The 16,857-nt window shown below is 42.2% G+C and overlaps 1 protein-coding gene across 1 annotated transcript in view; it reads right to left on the bottom strand.

Moving 5' to 3' along the window:
• The window catches only part of LOC115192277 (insulin-like growth factor-binding protein 3), a 59,450-nt gene that overhangs the window by 23,512 nt on the left and 19,081 nt on the right, over positions 1-16,857 (bottom strand). The window contains exons 2-3 of the mRNA XM_029750590.1: positions 11,703-11,977; positions 10,908-11,027 (exon numbers count right to left, since the gene is read on the bottom strand). Of these exons, the coding sequence (XP_029606450.1) occupies positions 10,908-11,027; positions 11,703-11,977 (395 nt within the window). The remainder of the gene's footprint in view (positions 1-10,907; positions 11,028-11,702; positions 11,978-16,857) is intronic.

The raw sequence follows: 16,857 nt of genomic DNA, 5'->3' as shown, positions 1-16,857 counted from the left end.
AAACACAAAAACAATGAACGGACGACAAACAGTCTTGCAGGCAACACACAGCAGTGCAAAGAACAACTTCCCACAAACCCCAAACAAAACACACCCCTCTATATAGGACCTTCAATCAGAGACAATGTGGAGCAGCTGCCTCCAATTGAAGGCCAAATCAATAAACTAAACATAGAACTACAAAGACTAGAACATGGAAATATACTAACATAGAACATAGCCCAAAACCCCCCAGAAAACACTAACCAAACACCCCTCTACACAAACACACACCCCGAAGCACATAAAACAAATACCCCCCTGCCACATCCTGACCAAACTACAATAACAAATAACCCCTTTACTGGTCAGAACGTGACAGAATAACCATGGAGACCACTAAACAGGATGGCAGGCTAACCATGGAGACCACTAAACATGATGACAAGCTAACCACGGAGATCAAAAAACATGATGACAGACTAACCAAGGAAGAGAACTACACAGAGGATAAGCTAAGACAACAGCGAATCTGGTTAAGCCTGTGTGAAGAGGTGTGTCTTTAGTGTGGACTTGAATATGTGTATGGATTGCGAGGTTCTAACATGGAGAGGCAGGGAGATCCAGGTTAATAATGTACAGTTGACCGGGGCAGCTCTAGCAGGGCAGAAATTTTACAAACTGACTTGTTGGAAAGGTGGCATCCTACGACAGGTGCCACTTTGAAAGTCATTGACATCATCAGTAAGGATATTCTACTGCCATTGTGTCTATGGAGATTGCATGGCTGTGTGCTCAATTTTATACACCTGTCACCAAAGGGTGTGACTGAAATAGCCGAATCCACTCATTTGAAGGGGTGTCCACATACTTTTGTATATACAGTGTATCATTCTTGTGCAATTTATATCTATAGACTACATTGAGGTATTTTAGGCTTTCTGGCATTAGTGTGTAAGCTTAAGGGCCTAACTATACACACACCAAATAGCCTACACACCAATCGCCAAATGCTTTTGTGAGCAGGCAGAAAACGTTAGCGTCATCCACGTAGGCAAAAAGGATAACGTCAGAGTATAATTCAATAAGAGAAAAGCTGCGAAACGGAGAGTTGAAAATAAAGCGAAGGGAGAAAAGTAGTTCCAGAAAAGTAATGTTCAGGAAAGATTTGGTAAAGTGGTAAAAGAGGATGATGGCAGTGTCGGCTATGTTATGTGTGATGAATGTGAGGCGCTAAACAAATTCGACAGTCACAAGACTTGGACTTCAAATAGGGACGTTCAAGGGAACTGTAGCCTTCTGTTCATATGGGTTAAATGGAAACTGAAATCTGACTGTAGGTCTATAACCTCTCACATAGACTTAATATTAACTCCTACAGAATTAAGCATTTCTTGCAGTAAAATGATACGCCAAATGTTAGCAAAATATTGACTAGAGAACAGAAGTGGAAAGATATGATTTATTTCTTTCAGCATCTTGAGAGAATGTGAACGCTCAGTTAGATACGGTCTGTAGAGTGCTATCTTATCAGCATCATAAACGCTGATTATATTTCAACCACTTAAAATAAGCATCCAAGCCAAACTGCAATCTTATCAGAAACATGTTGGGTCATTTTCACAGCTTTCTATTTCCTTACAACTCTTGGACATTTTTCAGAGAAAATCTTTGACGTTTTTTTTGTTGTTATTGCATTTTCTCCCAGGTCCCAAACATCTGCTCCGCGAAAGAAGATAACAGAGAAACTTAACTGATGTCAACTACATTGAAGCATTCATTCTATTCATCTGGTGAGCAAGGGTTTATTTAGTCTTCTAGGGCAACATATAATGACAGAAGAGAAGCGGCACGTATGTAATTATAGACAAGTTGACTAACAAATAGCCTACAAAAATGTTGAAAATTATAAGCAGAAACTAAATCCGGCAAAATAAATCCTGCACCCCCTGTCAAAAAATTGTTCCGCTGTCTTTGACGGTACCCTACTGCACATTTTCTGTATTAGCGGGTTAGGGTTGGGTGCGGGCATCAGATTTTCACTTCATCACATACTGTGCATTTGGAAAGTATTCAGACAACTAGACTTTTCCACATTTTGTTATGTTACAGCCGTATGCTAAAATGGATTAAATTGAGGGGTTTTCCTCATCAATTTACACACATTACCCCATAATGACAAAGAAAAAACAGTTTTTTTGCAAGTTTATAAAAAAACCCTGAAATATTACATTTACATAAGTATTCAGACCCTTTATTCAGTACTTTGTTGAAGCACGTTTGGCAGCGATTACAGACTTGAGTGTTCTTGCGTATGATGCTACAAGCTTGGCACACCTGTATTTGGGGAGTTTCTCCCATTATTCTCTGCAGATCCACTCAAGCACTGTCAGGTTGGATGGGGAGCATCGCTGCACAGCTATTTTCAGGTCTCTCCAGAGATGTTCGATCGCGTTCAAGTTTGAGGTCTGGCTGAGCCACTCAAGGACATTCAGAGACTTGTCCCGGAGCCGGTTTTGCGTTGTCCATGCTGTGTGCTTAGGGTCATTGTCCTGTTGGAAGGTGAACCTTCGCCCCAGTCTGAGGTCCTGATCACTCTGGATCAGGTTTTCATCAAGGATCTCTCTGTACATTGCTCCGTTCATCTTTCCCTCGATCCATCTTTCCCTAGTCTCCCAGTCCATGAAAAACATCCCCACAGCATGACTCCATGCTTCACCGTAGGGATGGTGCCAGGTTTCCTCCAGATGTGATGCTCGGCATTCAGGCCAAAGTGTTCAATGTTAGTTTCATCAGAACAGAGAATCTTGTTTCTCATGGTCTGAGAGTCTTTAGGTGCCTTTTGGCAAACTCCAAGCGGGCTGTCATGTGCCTTTTAATGAGGAGTGGCTTCCGTCTGGCCACTCTACCATAAAGGCCTGGTTGGTGGAGTGCTGCAGAGCTGGTTGTCCTTCTGGAAGGTTCTCCCATCTCCACAGAGGAACTCTGGAGGTCTGTCAGAGTGACCATCAGGTTCTTTGTAACCTCCCTAACCAAGGCCCTTCCTCACAATTGCTCAGTTTGGTCGGGCGGTCAGCTTTAGGAAGAGTCTAGGAAGAATCTGGTTCCAAACTTCTCCATTTAAGAATGATGGAGGCCAATGTGTTCTTGGGGATCTTTAATGCTGCAGAAATGTTTTGGTAGCCTTCCCCAGATCTGTGCCTCGATACAATCTTGTCTCTGAGCTCCACGTACAGTTCCTTCGACCTCATGGATTGGTTTTTGCTCTGACATGCATTGTCAACTGTGAGACCTTATATAGACAGTTGTGTGTATTTCCAAATCATGTCCAATCAATTGAATTTACAACAGGTGGATTCCAATTAAGTTGTAGGAACCATGATCAATGGAATGATCAACCATGATCAATGGAAACAAGATGCACCTGAGCTCAATTTCGAGTCTCATAGCAAAGGGTCTGAATACTTTTACTACTGTTCAAAGTTTGGGGTCACTTAGAAATGTAGAAAAACACAGAAAAACTCATTTTTTGTCCATTAAAATAACAGCATATTGATCTGAAAAACAGTGTAGACATTGTTAATGATGTAAATGACTATTGTAGCTGGAAATGGATGATTTTTTAATGTAATATCTACATAGGCGTGTAGAGGCCCATTACCAGCAACCATCACTCCTGTGTTCCAATGGCACGTTGTGTTAGCTTATCCAAGTTTATCATTTTAAAAGTTTTATTGATAATTAGACAACCCTTTTGCAATTATGTTAGCACAGCTGTAAACTGTTGTTCTGATTAAAGAAGCAATACACCTGGCCTTCTTTTGACTAGTTGAGTATTTGGAGCATCAGCTTTTGTGGGTTCGATTACAGGCTCAAAATGGGTAGAAACAAATAAGTTTCTTCTGAAACTCGTCAGTCTGTTCTTGTTCTGAGAAATGAAGGCTATTCCATGTGAGAAATTGCAAAGAAACTGAAGATCTCGTACAACGCTGTGTACTACTCCCTTCACAGAACAGCTCAAACTGTCTCTAACCAGAATAGAAAGACGAGTGGGAGGCCCCGGTGCACAACTGAGCAAGAGGACAAGTACATTAGAGTGTCTAGTTTGAGAAACAGTCACCTCACAAGTCGTCTACTGGCAGCTTCATTAAATAGTACCCGCAAAACGTCAACAGTGAAGAGGCGACTCCTGGATGCTGGCCTTCTAGGAAGAGTTGCAAAGAAAAAGCCATATCTCAGACTGGCCAATAAAAAGAAAAGATTAAGATGGGCAAAAGAACACAGATACTGGACAGAGGCACTCTGCCTAGAATGCCAGCATCCCGGAGTCGCCTCTTCACTGTTGACGTTGAGACTGATGTTTTGCGGGTACTATTTGATGAAGCTGCCAGTTGAGGACTTGTGAGGCGACTGTTTCTCAAACTAGACACTCTAATGTACGTGTCCTCTTGCTCAGTTGTGCACTGGGGCATCCCACTCCTCTTTCTATTCTGGTTAGAGTTTGACAGTTTGAGCTGTTCTGTGAAGGGAGTAGTACACAGCGTTGCACCAGATCTTCAGTTTCTTGGCAATTTCTCGCATTGAATAGCCAAAATTTCTCAGAAAAGAATAGACTGACGAGTTTCGGAAGAAAGGTCTTTGTTTCTGGACATTTTGAGCCTGAAATCGAACCCACAAATGCTGATGCACCAGATACTCAACTAGTCTAAGGAAGGCCAGTTTTATTGCTTCTTTAATCAGAACAACAGTTTTCAGCTGTGCTTACATAATTGCAAAAGGGTTTTCTAATGATCAATTAGCTTTTTAAAATGATAAACTTGGATTAGCTAACACAACATTCCATTGGAACACAAGAGTGATGGTTGCTGTTAATGGGCCTCTGTATGCCTATTTAGATATTCCATTAAAAATCATCCGTTTCCTGCTACAATTGTCATTTACAACATTATTAATGTCTACACTGTATTTCTGATCTATTTTAATGGACTTTTGTCCAAAATTTGCTTTTCTTTCAAAAACAAGGACATTTCTAAGTGACCCTAAACTTTTGAACGGTAGTGTATGTAAATAGGATATTTCTGTTTTGTGTTTTTTCGAAATAAAAAATGTCTAGGAACGTGTTTTCGCTGTGTCATTATGGGGTATTACAGTATGAGTAGATTGATGAGGAAAAATATTTATTTAATCAATATTAAAATAAGGCTGTAATGTAAGAAAATGTGGAAAAAGTAAAGGTGTCTGAATACTTTCCGAATGCACTGTATAGTCATGTGGTTGCAGATGGGTTATTAGCAATTGCGGTCGGGTGCTGGTGAACAAACAGCTGACCCTCACACCACTAACACACTCACACACACACACACACACACACACACACACACACACACACACACACACACACACACACACACACACACACACACACACTTCCATGACTCTACTCCCCCCTCCTTCCTTCTTTCCATTCCTCTCTTCCCATTCTTTCTAAACCCCCCCTCTTTTCTCCTTTTCTCAGTAATGTCACTCAAGTCTAGACTGTTCACACGGTCTCCTCTTCACTGTGTTTTCCGGTCTTAAACGTCTGGAACACACCATGACCGCACATTCCCCTCGATTGGTATACCACAACACCCCTGCCGGCTCGCCCGTACCTCTAGCACTACCCCCTATTCCCCTGCCCCCTACTCCCCTCTATCTATCCACACTGAGGGGGGCAGGAGCTGGAGCACGACTTAACATTTACAGATTCATATAAACTCCCACCCAGTCATCTGAGGGACACATGTTTCTAAGAGAACATCTTAGTAGGACAAAGGTTAACAGACAGAGAGGCCAGGCTATAGAAGCTACAGAGAGACAATGAAAGACAGAGAGAGACCAGGCCACATAGTACTCGTAGCAGGGCTCTACAGTGAGACCATTTTACACGCCTATGCACCTAAAATAGATGTGTTTGAACTGAGAAAGTAAAGTTTGAGCACATGTGCGAGTTGTGATTTATAGCAAAAACAATTGCTGCCGTAGCTATTTTCAAAGTATTTCTGCCATTTTGTTTCATAGGTGTTAGCTACTCACACAAAGAACTACGATTCCAATATAGCTATCCCACCTCGAGCAGCAACAGTTCCTGGGGGGCTTTGCGCACTGAGTGAAGTGCTGAAAGATAAATTTTTAGAAGTGCACAGGCATAGAAGTTGGTCAAATTTACCCGAAAGTCTACTCAAGTTTGACTTTGTCCTCTTGACTATTTACAATGTTTTGTTAACACGCTAGGTGGTTTTTCAATGTTAGTTTGAGCTTGCTCAACTGCTAACGAAGAGAGACATTGGAGAATCTCATCTCTCACAGTCAGTAGTGATGTGAAGTTCGCAAACGATTTGTTCTTTTTAATGACTATTTTTACTGACTAGAGACTCATGATTAGTTTTTCTAAGTGACTCGTTTATTTTAGTTGTACAGCAGGATTGATACATGCTCCTCTGGCTCAGCAGCTCCAGAGACGTGCTCAGAACAAAACAGCTGTCTGTCATATATGCCCGCAGGAAAATAGATCATGCTGCAGGCAGCATAGAGAAGAACAATTCATGTTTAGAACTGATAATTGATCTCATGGTGCAAGAATGAATGCAATTCATTGATTATTGAATGTTAAGATGGACACAACTTTGTATAACCAAAACATACACAGCCTCTGCTCAATAAACTGGAACTTAAGAACAAATCATTTGGGGGGGCTAAAGTTAGTGAACTATATTTTGCTTATCACCCTCATGGCATTCAAGCAATGCATTCCTCCAACACTCATTCACAATCTAGTCTGGTTGCGGTCACAACTAGACCTCCTTTCAAATGTATCAAGAAATAATTGCATTTGTAATCCTAGCAATCAACAAATGTGGCCTACATTGTTTAAAGCACACTTTTACACTTGTCTCAGTCAGAAATGACAGCTCCAAAAAGCCCCCTATAATGAACAACGTGAACGAGAGGCTTGTAGAATCATGACTCTTTAGAGTTTTCAGTTCATCGTTCGCTGATAGGGGGTCCTGGGTGCTCTGGGCATTACTAACTCAAATGAACGAAATGAGTCGAAAGGTTTGTTCTTTTGACTAAACGAGTCGAAAACTGAACGAGTCAGTAAAAAGAGTCAAACTTCCCATCACTAACAGATAGACATGCGAGTCCCACCGTTACAATGGTAACTGCCCGCCCATTAAAGGGGCAGCTAAACATTTTTGTCTCACCTAAGTGACTCAAATATTTAGTATATTGAGCAGTCTTCCTCAAACACTTTCATTGTGCTCCTAAATTTCTTTGTGTGCTCCTTACTTTTTCAATTTAGGAACGCATGCTCCTTGTAAAAGAAATCATCATGGAGCCCTGACTAGTAGGTTACTGCCATAGTGGCTACAGCCCCAATCTAACCACACTCTCTCCAACCAAACCAGACTTATACTGAGCGTCGAAATCAATTCACATATCCAACTGTCACTGCATGTACAGTGTGTGTGTGTGTGTGTGTGTGTGTGTGTGTGTGTGTGTGTGTGTGTGTGTGTGTGTGTGTGTGTGTGTGTGTGTGTGTGTGTGTGTGTGTGTATGCCCCTGTACATGTATATATGTGCGCTCATGTGTACAGTTGTGGCCAAAAGTTTTGAAAATGGCACAAATATACATTTTCACAAAGTCTGCTGCCTCAGTTTGTATGATGGCAATTTGCATATACTCCAGAATGTTATGAAGAGTGATCAGATGAATTGCAATTAATGACAAAGTCCCTCTTTGCCATGCAAATGAACTGAATCCCCAAAAAACATTTCCACTGCATTTCAGCCTTGCCACAAAAGGACCAGCTGACATCATATCAGTGATTCTCTCGTTAACACAGGTGTGAGTGTTGACGAGGACAAGGCTGGAGATCACTCTGTCTTGCTGATTGAGTTTGAATAACAAACTGGAAGCTTCAAAAGGAGGGTGGTGCTTGGAATCATTGTTCTTCCTCTGTCAACCATGGTTACCTGCAAGGAAACACGTGCCGTCATCATTGCTTTGCACAAAAAGGGCTTCACAGGCAAGGATATTGCTGCCAGTAAGATTGCACCTAAATCAACCATTTATCGGATCATCAAGAACTTCAAGGAGAGTGGTTCAATTGTTGTGATGAAGGTTTCAGGGCACCCAAGACAGTCCAGCAAGCGCCAGGACCGTCTCCTAAAGTTGATTCAGCTGTGGGATTGGGGCACCACCAGTACAGAGCTTGCTCAGGAATGCCAGCAGGCAAGTGTGAGTACATCTGCACGCACAGTGAGGCGAAGACTTTTGGAGGATAGCCTGGTGTCAAGAAGGGCAGCAAAAAAGCCACTTCTCTCCAGGAAAAACATTAGGGACAGACTGATATTCTGCAAAAGGTACAGGGATTGGACTGCTGAGGACTGGGTTAAAGTCATTTTCTCTGATGAATCCTCTTTCCAATTGTTTGGGGCATCTGTAAAAAAGCTTGTCCGGAGAAGACAAGGTGAGCGCTACCATCAGTCCTGTGTCATGCCAACAGTAAAGCATCCTGAGACCATTCATGTGTAGGGCTGCTTCTCAGCCAAGGGTGTGGGCTCACTCACAATTATGCCTAAGAACACAGCCATGAATAAAGAATGGTACCAACACATCCTCCGAGATCACCTTCTCCCAACCATCCAGGAACAGTTTGATGACGAACAATGCCTTTTCCAGCATGATGGAGCACCTTACCATAAGGCAAAAGTGATAACTAAGTGGCTTGGGGAACAAAACATCGATATTTTGGGTCCATGGCCAGGAAACTCCCCAGACCTTAATTCCATTGAGAACTTGTGGTCAATCCTCAAGAGGCGGGTGGACAAACAAAAACCCACAAATTCTGACAAACTCCAAGCATTGATTATGCAAGAATGGGCTGCCATCAGTCAGGATGTGGCCCAGAAGTTAATTGACAGCATGCCAGGGCGGATTGCAGAGGTCTTGAAAAAGAAGGGTCAACACTACAAATATTGACTCTTTGCATCAACTTCATGTAATGGTCAATAAAAGCCTTTGACACTTATGAAATACTTGTAATTATACTTCAGTATTCCATAGTAACATCTGACAAAAATATCTAAAGACACTGAGGTAGCAGACTTTGTGAAAATTAATATTTGTGTCATTCTCAAAACTTTTGGCCATGACTGTATGTGCGTGTGGTGGGTTCCAATTGTCTCTGAGCCACGGTGATGTTAAAGGAGGGTTATAATATGACTCATTCCATTTCTCAGAATCGTCAGAGACCATTTCTCAGACCTTCTGCCCCTGGGAAGTGGGATGATAGGGGTATTTACTGGGTTGGATGGTGTGTGTGTGTGTGTGTGTGTGTGGACCACACCCCTCCATCCGTTAAGTAGGCTGTTGCATCATATCCTCTCCATATGGATAATACATTATGTAATAATATGTATTGTCATTAAATGTAATGTATTTACAATTGATATGAAGCATATTGTATGCCCAACACAGACCCAGCCTTCTGCAAATATCGGATGTATTTTCTACTCCCTCTGTTCTCCGTCGGTGTATAGACCATGGGTGGCCGACGTCTGTCCCGCCACAGACATTAAGAACAACACCAGTGGTAGTCTCTGTGTTTTCTCTAGTGAGACCTCCCATCGCCCTCACCAAAATACTTGCTTTCTTTGCTCTCCACCAGATGCATGCCAGACACACTCCTCCTCCACCACATCTAGTGTCACACACACGCTCAGACCACACTCACATCCTCTCTCTCAAACACACACTCACTTAAAGGGACATTTCTAGAATGTTCTACCTAATATTCATCATCTCAGCACCAGCCCAACATCAACATACTATATGTGAGAAATGGTTTCTATGTTTTGTAGTAAAAAAAGATGGAGGAAGATAAGTGTTCCCAATGACATCATCAAACAATTAGTAGACAATTAGTAGGCAACGCCTACTCATAATTAATTAAAATCACGATGCATACCGATGATGTCATTGGAAACACATCTTCCTGTATCTTTTTACTACAAAACATAGAATAGCGCCATTTTCACATATTATGTTGATGTTGGGGTGGTGCTGAAGACAATAGATATCAAGTTGACATTTTTGAAAATGTTCTTTAACAAATTAATTTGCTGTTCCTACACTCTCAAAAATGCTGGGTTGTTTGGTTGACCCAACTGCTGGGTTGCAGGCGTTGGGTCATTAGCTGTTGGGTTGTTTTCTTTAAAAACTTTTGGATTATTGGTGCTGGGTTATTGAGATATGATCCAATGGGTCAGATCTAAAGACTGGAGGCGTAGTTTAGTTGGGGCGTGGCCTTCAGATAGTTATTTTTAGCCACCCATGAGCGTAAATGTCATTCCTGTTAAGCTGTTCTGCTGTATAGTCATCACATATTAAGATCAAATGTGTATAACCCGCTGCTATGGCAACCCAGCATAACAGTAAAAAAACATCAACTGATGGTTAAATCACCCATGTTTGGGTAATCCCAATTTGTTGGGTTATTCACTCAACCCAACTGGCTGGGTCAAAATAACCCAGTGTGTGTTCTGGCCAATATTTACTCAGTGCTAGGTTACCAAATAATAAGATGTTTTTAAACCCAGAATTGGTAAGAGTGTAGTGAGTCAGCAGAGTGCAGTTGTCGCTGTAATACCTGGTTATTATTTATGTTGATAATGCTGTTTCTGTCAAGGTAATGTCAAAGAATGCATTGGGGGGCCTGGGCGAGGTTTCTTTTCAAAGCCTGTATAATGAGTGTGTGTGTGTGTGTGTGTGTGTGTGTGTGTGTGTGTGTGTGTGTGTGTGTGTGTGTGTGTGTGTGTGTGTGTGTGTGTGTGTGTGTGTGTGTGTGTGTGTGTGTATAATACCTAAAGCAGAGCGAGACTCACTTGTTTTTTCTTGTAGAAGCCTTTTTTGTCACAGTTGGGGATGCGGACACCTCTGGGGATGAGCACACTGGAGATTTTAAGACTGTTCAGAATGCTCTCCATCTCTCTCCTGCATGGGTCCTGCATACACAGCACACAACACCTCAATAGAACTGTACTAACACCATACTAACACCGTACTAACACTATACTAACAGCACATAACACCTCTATAAAACTGTATTAACACTGTACTAACACTGTAGCAACACAGTACTAACACAGTACTAACACTGTACTAACGCAGTACTAACACCGTACTAATGCAGCACGAACACTGTAGCAACACAGTACTAACACAATACTAACATAGTACTAACACAGTACTAACACCGTAGCAACACAGTACTAACACAGTACTAACGCAGTACTAACGCAGTACTAACGCAGTAAGAACACAGTGCTAACACTGTAGCAACACAGTACTAACACAGTACTAACACAGTACTAACACAATACAAACACTTTACTAAAACTGTACTAACACTGTAGCAACACTGTAGCAACAATGTAGCAACACAGTACTAACACTGTAGTAACACAGTACTAACACAGTACTAACATGAGTGTGTTTCAGTAAAGTATGAGTGTGTGTCAGTAAACAGATGAGGGGAGGGGGTGGGTTTGTGTGTGTCAGTAAACAGGTGGGTCTCTGTATGTGTTGGGTATGGTCGTTTGTACGGTATGTGAGAAATAGGGGTGGTAGGTATTAGTTAAGTATCTAAATCCATGGTGCTAGACGGAGTCATTACTTACATACTCGGTCTCCCTCTTGTCCTCCAGAGAAAACCTGGGAATGTTGGTTTTGACTCCCCCAGATCCTGACTCCATCTTGTAGCTCTGGCTCTTCTTATTCTGCTCCTTCTTGATCACATCCAGCTTGGTGTGCAGCGGCGGTTTGGCCTCTATCGCCACTCGGTGTTCGCCGCCTCCGCCTTCAACAATAACCACACCCACCGCCATGGTCGTCATCACGGTGACATTGGTACGCCACTCTTCCCCCGTCACCACCTTCTCCCTGCCTGCGTTCTCTGTCAAAACAACAGGAAATTATATCATGGTTTCAAAATGAAGTCCAAAAAGCTTGAGGGATAATGTGTGTTGTTAGATTGTCATAGAGTATGACCTTTGTACTGGTAAGGAGACAGAACACTATTATATTAGCCTTAGGAAACGTTTTACTGACATTATGGTGCTTTCAGATGCTATCAGAGTTTTCACATATAAAGTTGAAGTCGGAAGTATACATACACTTAGGTTGGAATCATTAAAACTCGTTTTTCAACCACTTTTTCAACCACAACCACTGCATGACACAAGTAATTTTTACAATAATTGCTTACAGACAGATTATTTCACTTATAATTCACTGTATCACAATTGCATTGGGTCAGAAGTTTACATACACTAAGTTGACTGTGCCTTTAAACAGCTTGGGAAATTCCAGAAAATGATGTCATGGCTTTAGAAGCGTCTGATAGACTAATTGACATTTGAGTGCCTCTTTGCTTGACACATGGGAAATCTAAAGAAATCAGCCAAGAGCTCAAAAAAAAAATTGTAGACCTCCACAAGTCTGGTTCACCCTTGGGAGCAATTTCCAAACGCCTGAAGGTACCACGTTCATCAGCACAAACAATAGTATGCAAGTATAAACACCATGGGACCACACAGCCAGGGTGGCAGGTAGCCTAGTGGTTAGAGCGTTGGACTAGTAACTGAAAGGTTGCAAGATCAAATCCCTGACCTGACAAGGTAAAATCTGTTGTTCTGCTCCTGAAAAAGGCAGTTAACCCACTGTTCCTAGGCTGTCATTGAAAATAAGAATTTGTTCTTAACTGACTTGCCTACTTAAATAAAGATAAAATAAAATACTGCTCAGGAACTAGACGTGTTCTGTCTCCTAGAGATGAATGTACTTTGGTGCAAATCAATCCCAGAACAACAGTAAAGGACCTTGTGAAGATGCTGGAGGAAACAAAATTATCTATATCCACCGTAAAACAAGTCCTATATCAACATAAACTGAAAGGCCGCTCAGCAAGGAAGAAGCCACTGCTCCAAAACAGCCATAAAAAAAGCCAGACTACGGTTTGCAACTGCACATGGGGACAAAGATTGTACTTTTTGGAGAAATGTCCTCTGGTCTGATGAAACAAAAATAGAACTGTTTGGCCATAATAACCATCGTTATGTTTGGAGGAAAAAGGGGAAGGCTTGCAAGCCGAAGAACCCCATTCCAACCGTGAAGCACGGGGGTGGCAGCATCATGTTGTGGGGGTGCTTTGCTGCAGGAGGGACTGGTGCACTTCACCAAATAGATGGCATCATGAGGCGGGAAAATTATGTGGATATATTGAAGCAACATCTCAAGACATCAGTCAGGAAGTTAAAGCTTAGTCGCAAATGGGTCTTCCAAATGGACAATGACCCCAAGCATACTTCCAAAGTTGTGGCAAAATGGCTTAAGGACAACAAAGTTAAGGTATTGGAGTGGACGTCACAAAGCCCTGACCTCAATCCTGTAGAAAATTTGTGGGCAGAACTGAAAAAGTGTGTGCGAGCAAGGAGGCCTACAAACCTGTGTCACGACTTCCACTGAAGGTGGCTCGTCTCCCTGTTCGGGCGGTGCTCGGCGGTCGTCGTCACCGGCCTACTAGCTGCCACCGATCCATTTTTCCTTTTCGTTTGTGTCTGTCTGTTTTGTTCACACCTGTGTTGGTTTCTCAAATGATTGCCTCGCCTGGTTTACCCACTACTTCTCTGATAGAGTTCAGTGTGTCAAATAGGAGGGCCTGTTGTCCGGACCTCTGGCAGTCTCTATGGGTGTTCCACAGGGTTCAATTCTCGGGCCGAATCTCTTCTCTCTATACATCAATGATGTTGCTCTGCTGCTGGTGATTGTCTGATCCACCTCTACGCAGACGACACCATTCTGTATACTTCGGCCCCTCTTTGGACACTGTGTTAACTAACCTCCAGACAAGCTTCAATGCCATACAACACTCCTTCCGTGGCCTCCAACTGCTCTTAAATGCTGGTAAAACTAAATGCATGCTATTCAATCGATCACTGCCCACACCTGCTCGCCCGTCCAGCATCACTACTCTGGACGGCTCTGACTTAGAATACGTGGACAACTACAAATACCTGGGTGTCTGATTAGACTGTAAACTCTCCTTCCAGACTCACATTAAGCATCTCCAATCCAAAATTAAATCTAGAATCGGCTTCCTATATCGCAACAAATGGGGGGGTGCTCCCTCTGCTGTTTCTTGAAGTATACAATCATCTCCTTTGTTTTGTTGACGTTGAGTGAGAGGTTGTTTTCCTGACATCACACTCTGAGTGCCCTCACCTCCTTCCTGTAGGCTGTCTCGTTGTTGTTGGTAATCAAGCCCACTACTGTTGTGTCGTCTGCAAACTTGATGATTGAGTTGGAGGCGTGCATGGCCACACAGTCGTGGGTGAACAGGGAGTACAGGAGGACGCTGAGCACGCACCCTTGTGGGGCCCCAGTGTTTCATGTCAGCGAAGTTGATAAGCAGTTGTTTCCTATCTTCACCACCTGGGGGCGGCCCGGATAGGGTAGGTGAAAACAAATATCAGATAAGTGCTACGCGCTTCAGCACTCGGCGGTCCTGTTCTGTGAGATTGTGTGGCCTACCACTTCATGGCTGAGCCGTTGCTGCTCCTAGACGTTTCCACTTCACAATAACAGCACTTACAGTTGACTGGGGAGCTCTAGCAGCGAACTAACTTGTTGGAAATGTGGCATGACCGTGCCACACTGAAAGTCACTGAGCTGTTCAGTAAATCCATTCTACTGCCAATGTTTGTCTGTTGAGATTGCATAGCCGTGTGGTCTATTTCATAAACCTGTCAGCAATGGTTGTGGCTGAAAAATCCCAATCTATTCATTTGAAGTTCTGTCCACATACTTTTGTATATGTAGTGTATACCTCTTTTTGCCAACCCTCCTGTCGTGTCTTTGGCTATGCCGGATTAAGTGATATGACATGCTATTCTATAAAATAATTTCTCTGTAATTAATATTACATGATTAAGCTAATCATGTCAGTGTAATTAACTACAAAGTTGGGGCACCACGAAAGAATGTTCATAGAGCTGTTATCTTCCGAATATACTCTTAAAGACCTAGTAATCTTTTACATCAATAGCAGTCAATATTTAATCCTCGCCTTATTTAGTCTCATCTGAAAGTTGTAAATTCTTGGTTATCTTCACGAACCCTGGCTAACAAGTTGAATCAGCAATAGAAAATGTGGTTTAATTATTCATTTTCTAAATACCTAAATAATCACACAGAATTACATCTACACAGAATGGATCATACATTGATTACAAATTATGTCATAAAGGAAAACGTCCCTAGCGGACGGAACAGATATGACAGCTGGTTACACAAAGAAAGGGGGTTGGGTTTGAGTGAAAGAGCGGGAAGACTGAGGAGCAAAAAAGGTTTTGTGTATCTATGCTATCGTAAATACAGTATCTTATGCATTCTAAATAACCGCCCATTTGAAAAAAGGAGAATGCAATAAATATTTACTCTGAGCTGCGCTTCGGTAGATTGGTTGTCGATAGAAGGCGAGTTGGTCCAGCATGGATCTCTGGTCCTCTGAAGAATGTCTCTGGTGGTAAACTGGATACGTTGTAGTACCGTTGTATGTTAGACTGGTTACATCGTCCGTCCTTTCCTAGCCCACGTTTACAGCGACTGCTGCTAACTCAACGGCTACGAGGTATCACTTCTGGAGTGAATAAGAGTTCAAAGTTCATACCAAGTTGCCATAATTTTAAGCTCATGCTATATTCTGGCTGGTATAGTCAAAATTCGTCCTTTCAGTGTGTTAACCATCATCTTCACGTTGAAATTCGATGCTAATTTTGTTAGGTTATTATCTGAGCCCTTTTAACGTAGGACTGTCGCCCTAACCTCCTCGGAACAGGAAGTTACATTTTCGTAAAGGGGCTTATATAGGGTTGGGAGAGAGGGCCATAGTTGACAACCAGTGTCTGTTCACATGGGCGGGGCCACTGAGTTGACCATAGTTCACTCATGAAAACCAATTCTCTCATTTAGGAGCTAAAATTACATTTCATCTTTTCACAAATAGTTTCATATTTAAACATTTAAATTGCACAACAATTTCCATGTGAATCTGATAACTAGAATGTGTAGACTTTCCAAGATACAGTGTATGTTATCCTATCATCAGTAATAATGTCTCAGACGCCAACTGATCTGACATCATATTCATTAAGTACCAACGCATATTTCAACTGGTTGGATTACCAGACTCTCCATGTTAACAAAGGGATTTTCAATAGTCACATCGGTAGTGTAGAGAGAGGAAAAAGGGGAAAGGTATTTATGGGGGTCATAAACCTCCCCCATCAGGCCAACGTCATGACACTCCTCACCACATCGCTTCACTCTACACTCAGCTCCTTCTCGGCGGTCATCACTGCACCTGCCACCACAATTACTTCACCCTCACTCTCATCACATTCATTCATTCTCTAGCTCTTCCCTAAATTCTGTGCGATCCTCCATTCCATATTCCATCATAACTTATTCCACTTTTCTCCTTCTTTCCTTATCTATCATCGTCTCCTTTACTTGATCTTCCAGAAGGATTTTACAATTCCCCACTCAATATTTATTCATAATATGTTCTACTACTTTCTTCCTTGTCCGCCATCTTAACAACTTCCTTCAACCCTCTTTCCTCAAAAGCACATTTCTAGGATTCATTCCGGTCCCTCGAAAGCAACAAGCCAGTTTTACAGTAACAATACAGTTACTGTAATCCATTGACATTACCATTACTGGTACTGGAATCTATTGTAAGGATTGGGGGAGGGGAGGGGGAAAGTTGGTTGA

This window comes from Salmo trutta, chromosome 4 (genome assembly GCF_901001165.1).
Source record: "Salmo trutta chromosome 4, fSalTru1.1, whole genome shotgun sequence".
In the NCBI taxonomy this organism is placed as follows: Eukaryota; Metazoa; Chordata; class Actinopteri; order Salmoniformes; family Salmonidae; genus Salmo; species Salmo trutta.
Note: the sequence above shows the minus strand (reverse complement) of the source record. Positions and strands in the feature narration are given on the sequence as shown.